The following is a 17166-nucleotide window of genomic DNA, read 5'->3' on the forward strand; positions in this document are numbered from 1 at the left end:
TTCATAAAAGAGAGAAATACTAGTCGGCATGTATTAGGCGTTTGTGCAGTCTGAAACACCCGAGAATGAGTTGTTACAATCGTTTTTTTTCCTACATAGAGTTCTTGATCTGGTAGTAACATATCACAACTCGAACTTAACACTTTTCTAATTTTCCTCAGCCCATTATCACGTGCAGGGGAAGTTGCATTGATTCAATTCGTCACACAAATGTTTTTTGCAGATATAAACCCGCATACCCAGCAAGAAATAGAAAAAAGAAGACACTCCCGAAGTGACAGCTGCCATGCACGCCATTGTTTTCACACCGTTGACGCAGTTCCGCCGGCATACTATCTTAAACCAGCCACGTGTGATCCCAAAATGCACTTTATTGGCCCCAAGCCAGAGAACGGTGGCGACACTTCTGTAGTCGCGGCAGAAAACTGCTCAACGGCCGCACAGCCGAGATTGTTTCGCATACGCAAAACACAGCTTTCAGAAAGTTAACGCGCACTCATGGCAGTTCTCAAACACAGGGCACACAGGAATCACAATCAATATCAGTGATAGCTACGTCGCGCGAACAACGTCTTGCACTCGTAATCACTGCAACCATCGCTACGAGTGCGAATAGCTATACAGCTCGAAGTTCATTTCAGCATTCGGGAAACAAGGCGCGCGTGGTGAGCTTTTGAAACGTAATATATATTTGCAGGCGATTTCACTAACTGACGAAAAATTTGCTCAGCTAATCCAGGATATACAAAGTGAGAGCTGTCGGCATTCATTGTGTTCATTTCCGCAGGGTTTGACAACATCGTAGACTCCGATTATTCTGAGGGAAGGAAGGGCGCATAGCTGGCTCCCTGGGTCAGTGGACGCCTCAATGGCTCTTTGAGGTACGTGGCTGTGGTGAGAGAGAGATGTGGGCTGCATGCATTAGCGCGTCAACGTGGTGGCAGACACGCGGCACTGCAGCAATAGACCGCAGCGTTCATTGGGTGACAACCTCTCGGAATCAACCATTATTTTAACTGCCACCTGCCAGGGTGGGCGCGCTGCCTGTCCAGTTTGCGGAACGCACTCAACGTTACATACGCCAAGCCGCGTCTACTTGCCCGATACAGCACAGCTGTCGCTCTCTAACCAGGTTCAGTAGAAGTTAGACCGCAGCTAATTTTTTTTTATCCAGCTGAGGCTCGGCAAGATCAGGCGGTCAGGCAGCAGCGGCTCAGCGGTAGTGGAGCCCCGGCGCAGCGACGGCGAAGACTCGTGTCGGCGGTGCGGCGACGTCACGTGATGCGTTGCTATGGGAGCGGCGTCACGTCACGGGGCGTCACGTGGTTGTAACGTCATGTTTCCCGAAGCCCAGTTTTCTCGCTCCTGCTAGGCCACGCACCGCCTCACCTAAAATCAACTGCTTTTACGACATACGTTCGACTAATGCTCGAATACGCATGTGCGGTGTGGAACGCATGGCAAACAACACTGAGCAAAAAGCTTAAAAAAATTCAAAACAGGGCTGCAATGTTTGTCCTACGTCGATACTCCAGTGGGGATAGCTTTACCGACGTGAAAAACGAATTAGAGTGGGAAAGGCTTTCTGCTCGAAGACGAAAATTGCGCCTTAAACTGCTGTATCAAGTATTTCATGATAAAACCGGCATTCAAAGGGAAAAATATTTACACAGGCCCCATTATGTCTCTTCTCGTATTGATCACTGCTCTAAGATTTTGGAATACCGACCAGAACTAACATGTATGCAAATTCATTTTTTGTACGTTCTATCAGTGAATGGAATCGCCTTTCAGGTCAGCAAGTGTGCTGTGTGAATGAAGTGTTTTTTTCATCATTGTAACCACCCTGCTGTAGCGCCTTCGGGCTAAGCGGGGTAAAAATTGAATAAAGAATAAAGAAAGTTTTCGCTTGGAAAGCACTCGTTCCGTCAGTAATCACTTTCACCACACTCGTGCTTATCACTGTGCTGTGAAGCTTATTGCATGCACAGGGAATTCACCGTGGGGAGCAGCGTCTTGCTGCTGTTCGCGAAGAATCTCGTAGAAATTTCGAACTTGTTTAACAATCACAAAGGGCTGCAAATAAACACTTCTCGACACCGCCACTGTGTAGCACGTCTTCGGGAACTCTGATGGTCGATCGCTTAACTCAGCGTAGACGGCGACAAAACATCTTGGCGGAAACTGTCACTCGCCGCTGTTGCCCACGGCGAAGTTCGACACTCGTAATTGCTGCTAAGCGGCCAGTTTTGTATGTTTCTCGGTATAGCTAGTATCATTCAGGCCTGGTTTCTCACTCCGCTTCGCGAGCGGCCATAAAAATGGTGAGGCGGGACCTGGCACGTCACGGGACAGCTGCCAATAGCTGCAATGCAGCCTCTCAGTCGAATCCGCTCGTGCACCCGAAAGTTGAAGTTGACCAACTTGGTAATCTCGAGCGGATGCGACTATCTGCCCTATTGTTTGGGCCGTGCGCAGAGTCGCAAGGACGCGTCTTCATGCGCCTCAGAAACGATCGTGCAGAGGCCGTTATCGCCACGGTGCGGTTTTGCGTCTTTCCTCCCTGTCTTCCTCGCTACGCCAGCTGTGGCTAAACCAGCCGCTGTATTGATAGACTCTTGCTACAAGTAAGTAGCCGGCTGTTCATCCCCCCAATGTACAGTCACTGAAGCTGAGGCCGCAGCGACAGTAGTTTTCCGTCCATCACGGGGGCGCAACCAACCAAAAACTCCACATAATCACCGACTTCCAAGCGGCATGTTGGCTCCTGCTTGCAGGCAATACCTAAAAAACTAGCATACTTGGCTACTAATTCATCGGCTATTTACTCCTCACTCAAACATCAGATCACGTGGGTCATGGGGCACTCGGCACTGCAGGGTAATAAGGTCGCAGACCGACTAGCTCAAGGACATACAAACCGAGCGGTCAAAATCCAAGGCCCCACACCCACTCCAACCCCTCACTTTGTCCCCCTGGCCTATGGTGCACGGCTACAATATCTACGCACACAACGTCAGCTCTAACCCCACAAGGGACACAGCAGGCGAGATTTAACTGGGAACAGCTCAAGATTAATACCGTCCCAAATTTACATAAGTATAGCATCATTTTTCCAGAACACCACAAAGACGCGTGTCCGTGGTGCGACCAACGATCCTCCGCCGGCCACGTTACATGAGGCCTCAACTCCCTGAAATACAATCACAGCCGGCGGAGCAGTCGGAGGCCACCCTGTCCAGCTCTGACCTGGCGACACAGCGGAAGCCGGTAATCCATGCCACAGCAGCTGCGAAGGTCACTGGGGTCTCAAAATGAAGACTACACTCACTGTGTCCTTTCTCCACCCTTACATTCGGTTTCATGTACAAATGTTTCTGCTGCTACTACTGGCTAAACTATCTTTTCCTCTCCTCCTCGGCGTCGCAGAGCACCGCGATCCTGCTCTGCCCATCACCCGGCTTGAAAGCTTCATGGCTGACTCTGACTCATGTCCGCGCTGCAAGCGCATAAATTGTTCTCCGTGTATCCGCTTTCCCCAATGAAGTTATTGCAAGCGAATGACTTGCGCGTAGTTTGAATAGCTAACTTGGAGGTCACGTGAACGGACTCTAAATAAACGGGAAACAAGATTTCTTGAAGCTCGTTTGAGCAACATCTCGAGCATGAATGCGAGCCCTGGAAGCCTGCCGATCTACGGAAGGTGCCAGCAATTTTTGAAGTTTGCTAACTTGGCAACATTGTCCCATTGGGCTCCGCCTGCAGCGGTGGCTGAGTGTTTAAGGCGCTCGGCTACTGAGCTCGAGTACCCGGATTCGAGTCTGACTGCCGGTTAGTTTTGTTAGCTATTCAGAGCAAATATTGAAGAAAAAAATTCCTCACGCTTAAAATAGCACACTATAGAAGCTTCCGTTTTCGCATTGTGGATAACAGAAACGTTTCATTGGTGTCGTCTGCAATTGCGGGTTAGCGTCCCATGTTCGTGCATAGGCTATGGTTCGTGACATGAGAAACTTGCCCGAACCTTCGCTTTTTTATGAGAAACTAGTTTGCATGTGCTAAGTGCCGGCTCTCACCATAACCTGGCGCTGCTCTTACAGATTCTGCCTCGAAAAACATGAAATAGGAAGCGAAACCTCTCCTACCACAAGTACGTGACGACCGTGTTCATGATGACAAGTACAACATGCAGGTATTTGCTTGAATTAATTCATCAGGTGGAAGTCCTTCCAGCATGCAATGCGCGGCCACCGCTAGTCTTCGAAATGAACTAAACGCGATGCTCGGCGAGGAAGGTTAACTTACGTTGCGCTTGCCGAAGTACTTTGCACTTTTAAAAGTTAAGTGTCTCCGAGACTCCTACGAGCGAGAAACGTGCAGAGTGGTCACAGCAGCAGACTGCTCAGTTCTCAATTAGCAAAAATCTTTGTTCCGTTCTTTCAGCTTTAAATGCACAGGTAGCAAAAGTTCCGGCTGAGAAACCCAGCTTGCTGCGTAAATGGCTCCCAGTGAGGGAGAAATGGACTTGAGGCCCAGCAGGCACCAGTCACTGTGCTCAGCTAAATTCGAGTCGAGCGTTTTCGGATCCTTCGGATCTGAAGTGAATTGCGTGCGTAGCGGGTTAACCCCGACAAAGCGCACAAAACATCAGGGAAAATAAAACTGAAGAACCGTGAAATAGAATACGTAGCACAGTTAGCAAGTCATCAGATGCCAGTCCGAAGCAGCTATATTCCGGCCATGCCTCAGGCGTCCATGGTGGATGAAGTGCAGGGCAGCCAGCTCAGCCTCTAGCAAAATCTATGCTCACGGGATGGAAAAGCACGAGAGGGGAAGGAACGTTCGCTCACCTAGCGTCACTCCGTGTTCACCCTGCAGTGACGTCAGCGGTATACTAGGCAGAAGTGCGACCCAGCGCGTGAACAGCTTCCTGCCAAAAGACGTATCTCCGTTGTGAGAAGGGAAAGCCTCCGCAACGGCGTCGCCACGGGACGCGAAAGGCAGCGTGCGTAGCGTGTGCGCCACCCCCCCCCCCCCCCCCTTGAAAACCACCCGAAACAGAGAGAAAGAGAGAGAGAGAAAGTAGTAGACAATTTAAAGGCAGGGTGGTTAACCAGAAGAATGCTCCGGTTCGCTACCCTGCACGGGGGGAGAGGGATGAGGAGGGCGTAGAAGAATAACAAGTGGAGCAATGTGTGGAAAGGCGCTCGCATAACATCGCGTGATGATTGCGCGCTGCCGTTGCTATGCGGCAGAGGATTCGTGTGTATCCCCACAGGATAGAGCTAGACAGAGCAGCATCCCATGAGGAGGTATAGGGTGTGGTCACAGGGTACAGGTGATTACATGAGGGGGTTTTCGCACTCTCATGTAGAATGGTATTAAGTGTGCTAAGCGCTGTTGCATGACGAGCAGTGCGCGGGGTGTTGTGAGGGGAAGAAGGTGTGCTTGTGGTGGAGATCGGAGAAGCAGTTCGTTTTGAGCTGGTCGTACATATGTGCGTCTTTTGAACAGGCGAGAGCCTGTCATTCGGTGAAGCAAAACAGTTGCCTTGTACCGTTACTACATCCAATTGGGCCTGGAAATATGGGTAATTTGCCGCTCCAGTCCTCAGAACATCATATTAGTGTCTGCTACAGACCACCCCACAGCAGTCCAACTTTTTCGTGGGACCTTAACGATAGCCTAAATCGACTCTGACTACTAAACATCCAAACGAGCGCATTCTTGTTTTTCGCGATATCACTTTTCCGACTATTGAATCGCAGAATCTAACACCAAGAGGCAACGCAGAAATAACAAACTTCATTGGTGTTTGTCTAAATATCAGTGTCACCCAGTTAGTAACAGAACCCACACGCGTAGCTCGTGAATCTTCTAACATCCTGGCCCAGATACTAACTAATTACCCTGAATGTTTATGATCTCTTACAACCGCGAAATAAGCGACCACGAAGCTTCAAGCGTGGCATTTACCTTCTTCGAGGAATCACGTCAGGCATACTGTAAAACGATCTTCCTTTATGACAAAGACAATTATGATGAAATTAATAACCAATTGCAGGCAGTTTTCCCAAATTTTCAAACAGCCTTCAATGACTCATGTATTGAGCTTAAGTGGCTTGCTTTCAAAATTGAAATTAAAAGACTAGCACTCCATTTTATTCCCACCATCACATTTTTGTCAATAGCAATAAACCATGGTTCACAAAGTCCTTAAAAACGCTTGAAAAGAAAAAAGCGGCTGTTCCGCGCAACAAAACTCAACCCCAGCGTATGCGAATGGAGCAAATAATTCAAGGACCAGAATACCGATTTGCAGCCCATTCATGATGCAAAACGCACATTTTTTTTTTAACTCCACTCCCAAAGACCTTAGCCAATAAACCCAGAAAGTTCTGGCAAGTACTAAACCGTCCCCAGACGCCCGTCATCATCCTTACCAACACACTTGATGAGGAAGCAAATGTGCAGATATATTTAACACCTTAATCTCATTCGTATTCAGAAACGAAACTTATATGCCACAATCTGTGACTATCCTAGGTCTTTTATGTCTTCAGTCGCATTTTTTGCGCATGGAATCACTTGTATTGTTGACAATATTAAACATGATCATCTGCAGGCACTGATGGAGTCATCACCAAACTTTTCAAAAAATACTCTGAATTTTTCCACAGCATAGCTATCCTCACTGTTTACACAGTCACTTTCTGCAGGCAGCATACCTAACGACTGGGAGGTAGGGAACGTCGTTCAGGTCTTTAAATCAGGCAATCAAAAATCACCTCTTCACTACGGCCCCATATCGTTAACCAGCATGCCAAGCATGTCACCTATTCTTACATAAAGAATTTTCTTGAGTCTAATAATTTTTTTCATCCTTCTCAGCACCGGCACCCTAAGGGTCTATCTTGTGAAACACAATTAGCTATTTTCGTCTATGACCTGCACATGAATAGTGATTCCAACCTTCAGACTCTGACGCAATCTTATTGGACTTTGCGAAACCCTCCGACAAAGTACCTCACAAACTCTTACTACTAAACCTTTCCTGGTTAAACCAACATCCTAACATACTGCAGTAGAAGAATAATTTCTGGCTAACTGTAGCCAGTTATTTTATAATGGAGCCTCTGTTTTCCGTCCTTTAACATCAAGCGTCCCGCAGGGGTCACTCCAAAATTTAATATTTTTTTATGATTAGGGGTTTATTCAGACCTGGACGGGCGACTGAAGCCAGCTGGGTTGGGTGCGCCTGCCGAGCACGAGACGCGCATATATATATATATATATATATATATATATATATATATATATATATATATATATATATATATATATATATATATATATATATATATATATATATATATATATATATATATATATATATACCTCTGTATCTGCTGCATAGTCCGCGATGCCGACCACGCAGAAGAGGCGATGCCTCTTCATGGGAGTCGCAGTATATATCAACGTCCTACCCACGCGTGTCTCCTATACCGATGACTGTCTTGTCTATCGCAGAGTTCATAACCCCTCCGATGAACTAGCTCTGCACAATGATATGGTACTGTTAAGTAGTGGCGACGGCAGTCAGGAGGGATGAGGACGGACAAAACTTGTTCTAAAAAAAACTGGTTATTGGGCTTACTTGCGCCCACAATGGACTGAATCACTGGGCGGCGGCGAAACGACAAGCGTGCTCGGCGGTCGTCGAACAGAATGCCCGCCGCTATCGGCCGTGCTCAATTTAAAGCTGATAGCGAACTTTCGAGATAAAGCGTGCAAAGTTACTAGAACATTCCGGAACAACGTAGAATCAGCTCTGCCTGGATGCGATCAATCGGGATAAATCTGGTCGCGTCTTGCATCCCAAAAAAAGCGATAAAGCGGCGTACCGGCAGCTTCGAATAATGAACAAATACTGCAAAGGATCGCGGCATTACTCCCCTCTCAAAGAAGCATTGACTACATGCATTAAAACAAATAAGGCGACTGGCAACAAATAAAACGGATCGTGCGAAAATAAACAGAGTGGGGGAACACAACGTCCTTTAGCGCGCATAATACAGCTTCAGACGGACTACATCGACAACTTCTGGTCGTACGCGGTGTCGCTGGGATGCAGTCATTGCGTCAGGGATGACTTCATAATCCAGTTCACCTAGCCGAAGAAGAACCTTGTACGGGCCGAAATAGCAGCACAAAAGCTTTTCACTCAATCCACGGCGGCGAATGGGCGTCCACACCCAGACTTGGTCGCCTGGCTTGTATTCCTCGTTGCGTCTTCGTAGGTTGTAGCGTCTGGCGTCGGACCGCTGCTGATCTTTGATCCGTAATCGGGCAAGCCTTGGAGCTTCTTCTGCGCGTTGAAGGTAGGCGGCGACGTCGGCGTTCTCTTTTTCGGTAACGTTGGGTAACATGGCGTCTAGCGTGGTCGTGGCCTCCCTGCCATGGACGAGCCTAAAAGGCGTAATGTGGGTGGTCTCCTGCACTGCGGTGTTGTAGGCGAAGACGACGTAAGGCAGGATGATGTCCAAGGCCTTGTGTTCGGCATCGACATACATGGCGAGCATATGGGCGATGGTTCTGTTCAGGCGTTCGGTCAGTCCGTTGGTCAGCGGATGATATAGAAGGCAGCAATGTGGGCTAGTTGGTTGTACATTTGGTGTGAATAACGCGCTACACACTAACAAAACGACAACTGGAACGGGGGACAGAGGACAAGCGCGCTTGTCCTGTGTCCCCCGTTCCAGTTGTCGTTTTGTTAGTGTGTAGCGTGGTCTGGAGTTGTCCTCCGGTGGCTGGTTTTGCTGTAACGCAAGATGGCTTGCGTTAGTTCCGCCATGAATGCTGTTCCTCTGTCCGTGATGAGCACATCGGAGGCACCGTGTCACACAAAAATGCACTCCACGAAAAATTTGGCGCCTTCTGCTGCTGTTCCGTTCGGTAGTGCTTTTGCCTCAGAGTAGTGGGTCAGGTAGGTCGCCATGATGATCCACTTATTTCCAGGCATTGACTTTGGGAAAGGGCCAAGCAAGTCCATGCCGACCGGCTGAAAGGGCCTTGAGGGACATTCAATGGAGTTCAGAAATTCTGCTGGTTGGGTGGGAGGGACCTTTGGTCGCTGACAATCTCGGCAGGTTTTCACATAATGCGCGATATCGGCAGATGGTCGGGGCCAGTAATACTTGTCTTGAATGTGGCGGAGGGTGCGAGTAAACACGAATGTGCAGCTGTCGCCTCGTTGTGTGAGGCCTGTAGAAATGTTTCGCAGAGACAAGCAGGTACAAAAAAAAAGGTAGGCTGCTTTGTTCGCTGCGAAGTTCTTCACGAGGACATCATTCTGTACACAGAAGAAAGACCTCGCTTGAATGAGGCGGGGGGGGGGGAGAAACTGTGCCTTCCAAGTACTCGACGAGGCGTTTTAGGTCGGGGCCCGAGCGTTGCTGCTGTGCAAAAGAGCGGAAGGTGTCTTCATCGTCGTCCGGCGGCGGTGCATCTACAGGGGCTCGTGAGAGGCAATCGGCGTCAGAGCGCTTGCGTCCGGACTTGTAAAAGACAGTCACGACAAAGTCCTCGAGGCGCACACTCCATCGAGCGAGGTGGCCAGAGGGGTCCTTCAAATTGGCCAGCCAGCACAGCTCGTGGTGATCGCTGACCACCTTGTACGGGCGTCCGTACAGGTAGGGGCGGAATTTCGACGTAGCCCAGAACATTGCCAGGCACTCAAACTCAAAGTCAAATTTATTTCATCTTCAACGTCCACTGGACACGTTTAGTGTTGAGGAGCGGCAAGCAAAGAGTCTAAAAGGGCTTGACAAAGGCCTGCGCCCCTTATAAGCTGTCGAATAGATAGCCTCGGCATTTGAAAGGGAACGGCTAGCGTATGCGATGACTTTCTCCAGCCCGCCGCTTTTTTGAACGAAGACGGCGCCTAGGCCCACGCTGTTTGCGTCGGTATGAAGTTCAGTATCGGCGTTTTCATCAAAATGCGCGAGGATCGGTGGGAACTGTAAACGACTCTGAAATTCTTTGAAGGCTTCTGCTTGCGGCGTTTCCCATTTAAATGGCATGTCTGGCTTCGTCAGTTGGGTCAGGTGCTCGGCGATCCGCGAACAGTTTTTCACAAATAATATGCCGGTATATGCGTCGGTAATATGCGCACAGTCCGAAGAATCTGTGCACTGCTTTCTTATCGACCGGCGGTGGAAACTGTTCAGCAGCTGTTTTCTGCGGGTCCGGGCGTACCCCCTTCTTGCTAACGATGTGGCCCAGAAACAGCAGCTCTTCGTAGGCAAAGTAGCACTTCTCTGTTTTAAAGGTTAAGCAAGACAACCTCTTGGCGTCTAGTACTGTTCGAAATATTTTGAAGTGCTCTTCAATTTTCGATGCGAAGACAACGACGTCATCTAAATATACCAGACAAATTTGCCACTACACGCCTGAAAGCACTGTATCCATTACTCGCTGAAGCGTCGCTGGTGCGGAACAGAGACCAAATGGCATGACTTTTAACTGAAACAGCCCATCCGGAGTAATGAATGCGGTCTTCTCGCGATCTCTTTCATCGACCTCAGTTTGCCAGTAGCCTCTCTTGAGGTCCATCGGTGAGAAATACTTTGCGTTGCAGAGCCAGTCCAGTGTGTCATCGATGCGGGGGAGGGGGTAGGCGTCCTTCTTTGTTATGTTATTCAAGCGGCGGTAATCAACGCAGAATCGAAATGTGTCGCATTTCTTTCTCACTAGAACAACCGGTGCCGCCCAGGGGCTGTTTAAAGGCTGGATGACGTCGTCGCGAAGCATTTCTTCCACTTGGTCCCGATGGCTTGTCGTTCTCGCGGCAACACACGGTAGGGGCTTTGACGGAGCGGTCGGGCGTGCTGATCAGTTATAATGTGATTCTTGGCAGTTGGCGTTTGTCGGACCTTCGGCGATGACGAAAAACACTCGCTGTAGCTTTGAAGCAGGTTGCGGATCTGGTCTTTTCTGTTCCAGGGCAGGGCTGGGTTGATGTCGAAAGTGGGTGAGTTCTCTTAATCAGGCGAATCTTCTGCGGATTGGTCGGAGAGGGCGAAGGAGTTTCGTACGTCGGATATTTTGTAGCAGAAAGCAATTTTCGCTCCTCTTTTAATGTGCCTGTATTCTTCGCTGAGATTAGTCAGCAGCACTTCGGCCTGGTCATTACGGAAATGTGCGATGCCTCTTGCAATACTGATTCCTCGGTCTAGGAGCAACTGCATGTTCCCCTCGATTATGGCTTTAGTGCTAAAGGCTTTTGTGGCGCCAACGGTCACGGTAACACTTGCACGGGATGGGACGCTCACTTCTTCCTCCAGGACACTCAGGGCAACGTGATTTTTCAGAGCTCTCATCGAAGGGATGGTCTTGTCCGTCGAAAGCATGATCAGCTTGGATCGCAGGTTGATAATCGCCTGATGCTCATTAAGGAGATACATGCCTAAGACCACTTCGCGGAAACATTTCCATAGCACAACGAAGGGTTGTGCATCGTCCTAATGGCTAATGAGGTGGCCCCTTGGGGTGCGAATTTGTGGGCCGGCCCAAGTGGTCATGATTTTCCTCAGCTGTGTAGCGAATGTTCCATTCTTCACCGAGTAATCAGCTCCTCTGTCGACTAGATCAGTAACTTTCCGGCCCTCGATAACTACTTCTAAGTCGGACGTCCTGGCTCTTGCGTTGCACGTAGTCCTGGGCGTCGGGTCACGCCTTCGTCGGGTATGGGAATCTTAGGTAGAACGTGCCGTCGAAGCTTTTCTCGGTAGTGGCGTCGTTTTGAAGGCGGTTCGCGTCGTGGTCGACCTTGCCATTGTATGCGGCGTCGGCGTGTCGGGGGCGGCGTCTTCGTGCGGCATAGCCGTTGGAGGATGTTCGGTGTTTCGCTCCGAAGCAACCTCACCTCCAGAGGTTGCTGTCTTTAGTTTCCCCTACGGGGGCTGGGAGACCTCCCTCGTACCGCGGCTGCGTAGCTGCGGCGTGGCGACGCAAAGCGCGAGGTTGACGGAGATGGTGAGCGCTAAAGGCGGTTGTTCGTGTACTCCTCTCGGCTCATGTACTCGTCGATTTCCTGCGGACGTTGACCGAAGCGTGGTCGTGGGGCGTCAACGGCAAATCCTCGAAGACCGATACGTCGGTACGGGCAGTGACGAAGAATATGGTCGTCCTCACCGCAATGGAATCACAACGGCCGGTTGTCGGAAGTCCTCCAGGCGTTGCATTTCTTTGGGCTTGAGTGTCGCTCATTGGCTGGGCGGGCGGGGGCAAGGAGGCGGCGTTCGGGAACAAGTTGTTCATGTCGGAGAGGACGTAGTGGTTATTGTTGAGGCTAAGGAGTGTGTATTGCAGCGGTGTAGGTCATACCCTGGGGTTCTGTGGCCGTCGGGGTGCCGAGTGCCTGTTGCACTTCTTCCCGCACCACATCCATGAGAGTCGCTGCTTAGGGCTGTGGAGAGGATGGCAGTAATCGGGGTAGCTCCACGCTGACGATTTCGCGAATAACTTTGCGCAAGTTTATTTATTTATTTATTTATTTATTTATTTATTTATTTATTTATTTATTTATTTATTTATTATGAATACCTCAAGAACCCTTGGGTGAGGGCTTTACATGAGGGGTGGGCTAGCAACCTGGTGTTAATACAGCATTGTTTCGATGGCTTTCTTGAAATGGTCCGGGATTTCAAGAAGGATGGTACTAGTGGGAAGACTGTTCCAGTCACGCGCTGTTTGGATGAAGAAGGAATGAAAATGGGTCACGGTGCGAGCAGGAGGTGGGTAAAGGGCCTTGTGGTGACTTGTGCGGGCTGAAGAACGATGAGCAGGCTGGATAGGACAGTTGTGAGGAAGGTTGTGTGATACAAGCATAGGCTTACAACAATACGGCGTTGCTTGAGGTTAGGTAGGCATGCATTATTTTTTAGGGAAGTAACACTGGTGGAGTATAAGCAGTTTGAGTAGATGAATCTAACGGCGTGATTTTGCGCAAGTTCAGTACAGTTGGTTACGTTAAGTTGAGCGGGGTCCCAGATGGCTGATGCGTACTCTAGTTTTTTCCGAATTAAAGTTTTATAAGCTAGTAATTTAACTGCTGGTGAAGCTAGACGTAAATCACGACGAAGGTAGCCGAGAGTTTTGTTAACATTGTTAATTATCCGCGTTATATGGGTAGACCAGTTAAGGGTACCCGAGATGTCAACACCAAGATACTTAATGCAGTTGCGGGGTAAGACACTAGAACCGTTCAGAAGATAATTTGGGGTAGGGTAACTTTGTCTTCAGTGGAAGGAAACAAGAGCAGTTTTGTTAGTGTTTAAGACCATCAGCCGTATACGACACCACTCCTCCAGTCTTAATAAATCACATTGAAGAACATTATTATCTGCTGCACTATTAATAGAACTGTAAATGACACAATCATCATCGAATAAGTTGATGTTTGAGGAAATATGATTAGGCAAGTCATTGATGTAAATTAATAAAAGGAGAGGGCTAAGAACTGTGCCATGCGGCACACCAGACAGTACGTTAGACAGTGAAGAAGATTTGTTGTTGGCTTCAACAAACTGCTGATGATTAGTGAGGAAATCCTGTATCCAGTTGAAGACGAACGGGTCAAGATTTAGTTGTGAAAGCTTTAGTAGTAGGCGTTTCTGAGGAAGTTTGTCGGAAGCCTTCTCGAAGTCGATGAAGACAGCGTCAACAGGTGTGTTAAGATCTAAATTAGTGCTTATGTCGTGAAGAAATAGCGGAAGTATAGAGTCGCATGAAAGTTCTTTTTGAAATCCGTGCTGGTTAGGGTGAAAGAACTTAACAGATGTAAGCAAATTTGTGATTTGCGAGTAAATAGCCTGCTCCATAATTTTGAAACAGACACTGGTTAGAGATACGGGCCGGTAGTTAGTAGAACCTGGCTTAGGAACTGGAACAATATTACCCACCTTCCAATCAAGAGGGACGATGCCAGATGACAATGACTGCTGAAAAATGTGGGACAAAATAACACTGGTGATTTCCTTGGTGCTTTTGAGGACATTGGCATTGATGCCATCGACGCCAGCTGATGAAGACCATTTTAAAGTTTCGGTTAGTTTCAAGATTCCTTGGGGTGAATATGTGATATCTGGCATGATGGGATGGTTATACGAGGAAACATACGGGAGGTTATCATCTGGTTCTCTAGTAAAAATAGGAGAAAAGGTTACATTGAGTATTTCCGCTACCTCGTCACTGGGGACAGGCTGACCTGCATGATCCATTAATGAAACTGATTTGTCTTTATCTTTGTGATTAATTGTTTTCCAAAATTAATTTGGGTTAGAAGTAAGTAAGGCAGGGTGGTTTCACAAAACGAACGCTTAAATTTAGTAATTCCTGAATTATGTAATTTGGACGTGGTGAGGTATTTCTCCCATGCCTCTGGATTCTTGGTAAACTTAGCTGTACAGAATTGGCGATTCTTCTTGTTTTTAAGACGCTGGAGTGCTTAATTAAACCAACGGGTGGAACTACACTAGCTAATGCTTATGGTTGGAATATAGGCATTGATTAGTTCCTGCATTTTACACTTTAGCATTAACCAGTTTTGTTCCCCAGATCGTGTGCAGAAACCAGCAGATAGGAATTCTCAAAACCTGGTTAGTTCGTTGAAATCTCGATAATTACGCTTTTCATACAAGGTCAGTTTTTTGTTGCTTTTGGCTGCGCGGTTCAGTCTGGTGAGGAATGTGCCATGGATTACTTTATAATCGCTAATTTCATCTAGATATGACAGCGAAGGAATTCTATCAGGGTAGGTTGTAAGTATAAGATCCAGGATGTTAGCTGAATGCTGGGTATGCCTAGTTGCCGATCCAACAACCTGGGATAACGAAAATGTTAAGCATGTGTTAAAAAAATTGCTTTCAGTATTATATTTCGAAATGGAGAGGGCAAGGTCAGACCAAGTAATACCAGGAAAGTTAAAATCACCGAACATAAAAATAGGGGCATGCGGATATAGATATCTTACAGGGTTAAGTACGTCATGGAATTGGGGCACGAATGAGCTGTCGGAATCCGACGGGCGATAGCATGCGCCTCGTATGATATGGGGGTGTGCAGCTCTACAGCATACGAACACGATTTCTAAAGAAGTATGCATATATACTCGGTGACAATTCAAATCAGGATGAGTAGCGATGAGAGCACCACCGCCGCGTCTGTTGTTGTGGTCGGCACGAAAAATTTGGGAGTCTGGGTGGGATGGAAAAATCTCAATTATCTGTAGATGAATTCAGCCATGTCTCGGTTAACGCGATGACATTAGAATCTGAAGAATCGATAAGCTTATCAATGATGGGGCGTTTGGGTAGCACGCACGTAATGTTAGTGGAAAGGAAGGAGAAGGAGTTCTTGGTACAGTCGTGGTTGGCACGTGCGAATTGCTATGTTGAACGAAGAACAACTTGTTTGCTGGCCGGATCATAAACGTATGTGTCCTTTCCTGCTTCTAGTCTGTTGTGGCGAAGAGTGCTGCGAAAGCTTTGTTGTTGTTTTTTTTGAAATTCAATCAGGGTTTTCGGGGCTAAGCGAATGGCTGGAGAAAGGTCTTGGGCAACACTAATTTTGGAGTGTTTGTTTGCCCTGCTAGTGGTCAGAACTTTTTCTTTATCCTCAAAATGGGCAAACTTCACTATAATTCGTCTGGTTTTGTTAGGAGAACAGGACCCAAGCCTATGGGCACGTTCTGTGTCTCTCGCTTCAATGCACAATTTCAAGTTCTCCTTGGAAAAGGCGATTACCTTTTCCTCAGAGCTCGCCCAACTTTCGTCGCACTCATCGTCCACCCTGTAGAACATCAGGTTGTTTCGCCGCGCCTTATCTTCGGCATTGTATGCTCCAGCAGTTAAATGCTCAATCTGACAAGCGTTTGCCTCTGCGAGCGTCTGAACACTTTTTATATCTGCCTTGATTGTCGGTAGAGATTGGCACTCTTCTTCAATTTTAGTCATTCTTTGATATCTTGCAGCATTTTATCGTTTACAGTCTGCTTTTCCTGAATATTTCTAACTTCATCTAATAACGTCGCCTGACCATTCATCATCATCATCATTTATTTTCCCTTAAAGGCCCCAATGGGGCATTACATAATGGGGGGGGGGGACAAATGGTAATAACGGGTCACGAAGGTAGAACACAAGTATAAATTCAAGCACAAATAAACACAGTAAACACATGAAATTAACAAGGCAATAAATAGTTAAATAGAAAGGTTTTTACAGGAATTGAGCAGAGAAATAAGCAATCAATAAGTTTTTAAATTTTACTGAGTTGGTTTCATTAACAATACCATCAGGAAGTACATTACACTCGGATATACAGTTGGCAAAAAGGAATTATTGAAAGCGTATGTGCTACCATCAATACACTGAACACTGTTGCAATTAAGCAGACGTCGGGAGGATCTCAAGGGGGGCAGAATTATGCTCTCACGTAATTGCGGGAAATTATAATAAAGTTTGTGAAATAGACAGTCTTGCTATCTTACGGCGTGATGACAGGGGAGTTAGACCAATGGAAGATTTGATATTCGTAACGCTCAGCCGAGAATCATATTTGCTTCTAACGCCTGGATTATGTATTCTTGATGCGGGTTCCAAACAGTCGATGCATATTCAACTTTGGTAGGAATGAATGTTTCATATGCAATTAGTCTAACCGTGGGCGGAGAAAATGTGAGTGATCGGCTGATGAAACCTAGTGATTTGGAAACGCGTGCAGCAAGTGACTTGATGTGCTTTGAGCAGCTCAGATTACTTGTTATTTCGACGCCAAGATACCTGTAAAATTCAGCTTGTGAAAGCGCGGTTGTGTTTAGCGAATATGAGTAGAGCAAGTTAGATCGTTTCTGGGACACGTGCATAAACTTACATTTTGCCACATTCATCTTCATGAGCCAGGTAGATAACCAGTTATGGATTAAGTTCAAGTCGTCCGGCAGCAGAGACTGATCACTATTAGTACCAGTACGACGGTAGTTCGTCCAGAGCTTCTAACAAAGCAGACAGTTCGTTGCCAGCAGCAGCACGAGTAATGGGGCCCGGGTTTTGCTCGACATCCCTGGACAGTTTCAAAAGCACCTGTATTACACTTGCATAGTCA

The 17166-nt window shown here is 47.5% G+C and overlaps 1 protein-coding gene across 1 annotated transcript in view; it reads left to right on the forward strand.

Moving 5' to 3' along the window:
* Positions 1 to 781: 781 nt before the first annotated feature.
* Positions 782 to 17166, forward strand: part of LOC144109438 (heat shock 70 kDa protein 12A-like) — a 256290-nt gene continuing 239905 nt past the window's right edge. Inside the window, exons 1-2 of the mRNA XM_077642234.1 lie at positions 782 to 881; positions 4101 to 4192. Of these exons, the coding sequence (XP_077498360.1) occupies positions 4187 to 4192 (6 nt within the window). The 5' untranslated portion in view covers positions 782 to 881; positions 4101 to 4186. The remainder of the gene's footprint in view (positions 882 to 4100; positions 4193 to 17166) is intronic.

This window comes from Amblyomma americanum, chromosome 1, assembly GCF_052857255.1.
Source record: "Amblyomma americanum isolate KBUSLIRL-KWMA chromosome 1, ASM5285725v1, whole genome shotgun sequence".
Lineage (NCBI taxonomy): Eukaryota > Metazoa > Arthropoda > Arachnida > Ixodida > Ixodidae > Amblyomma > Amblyomma americanum.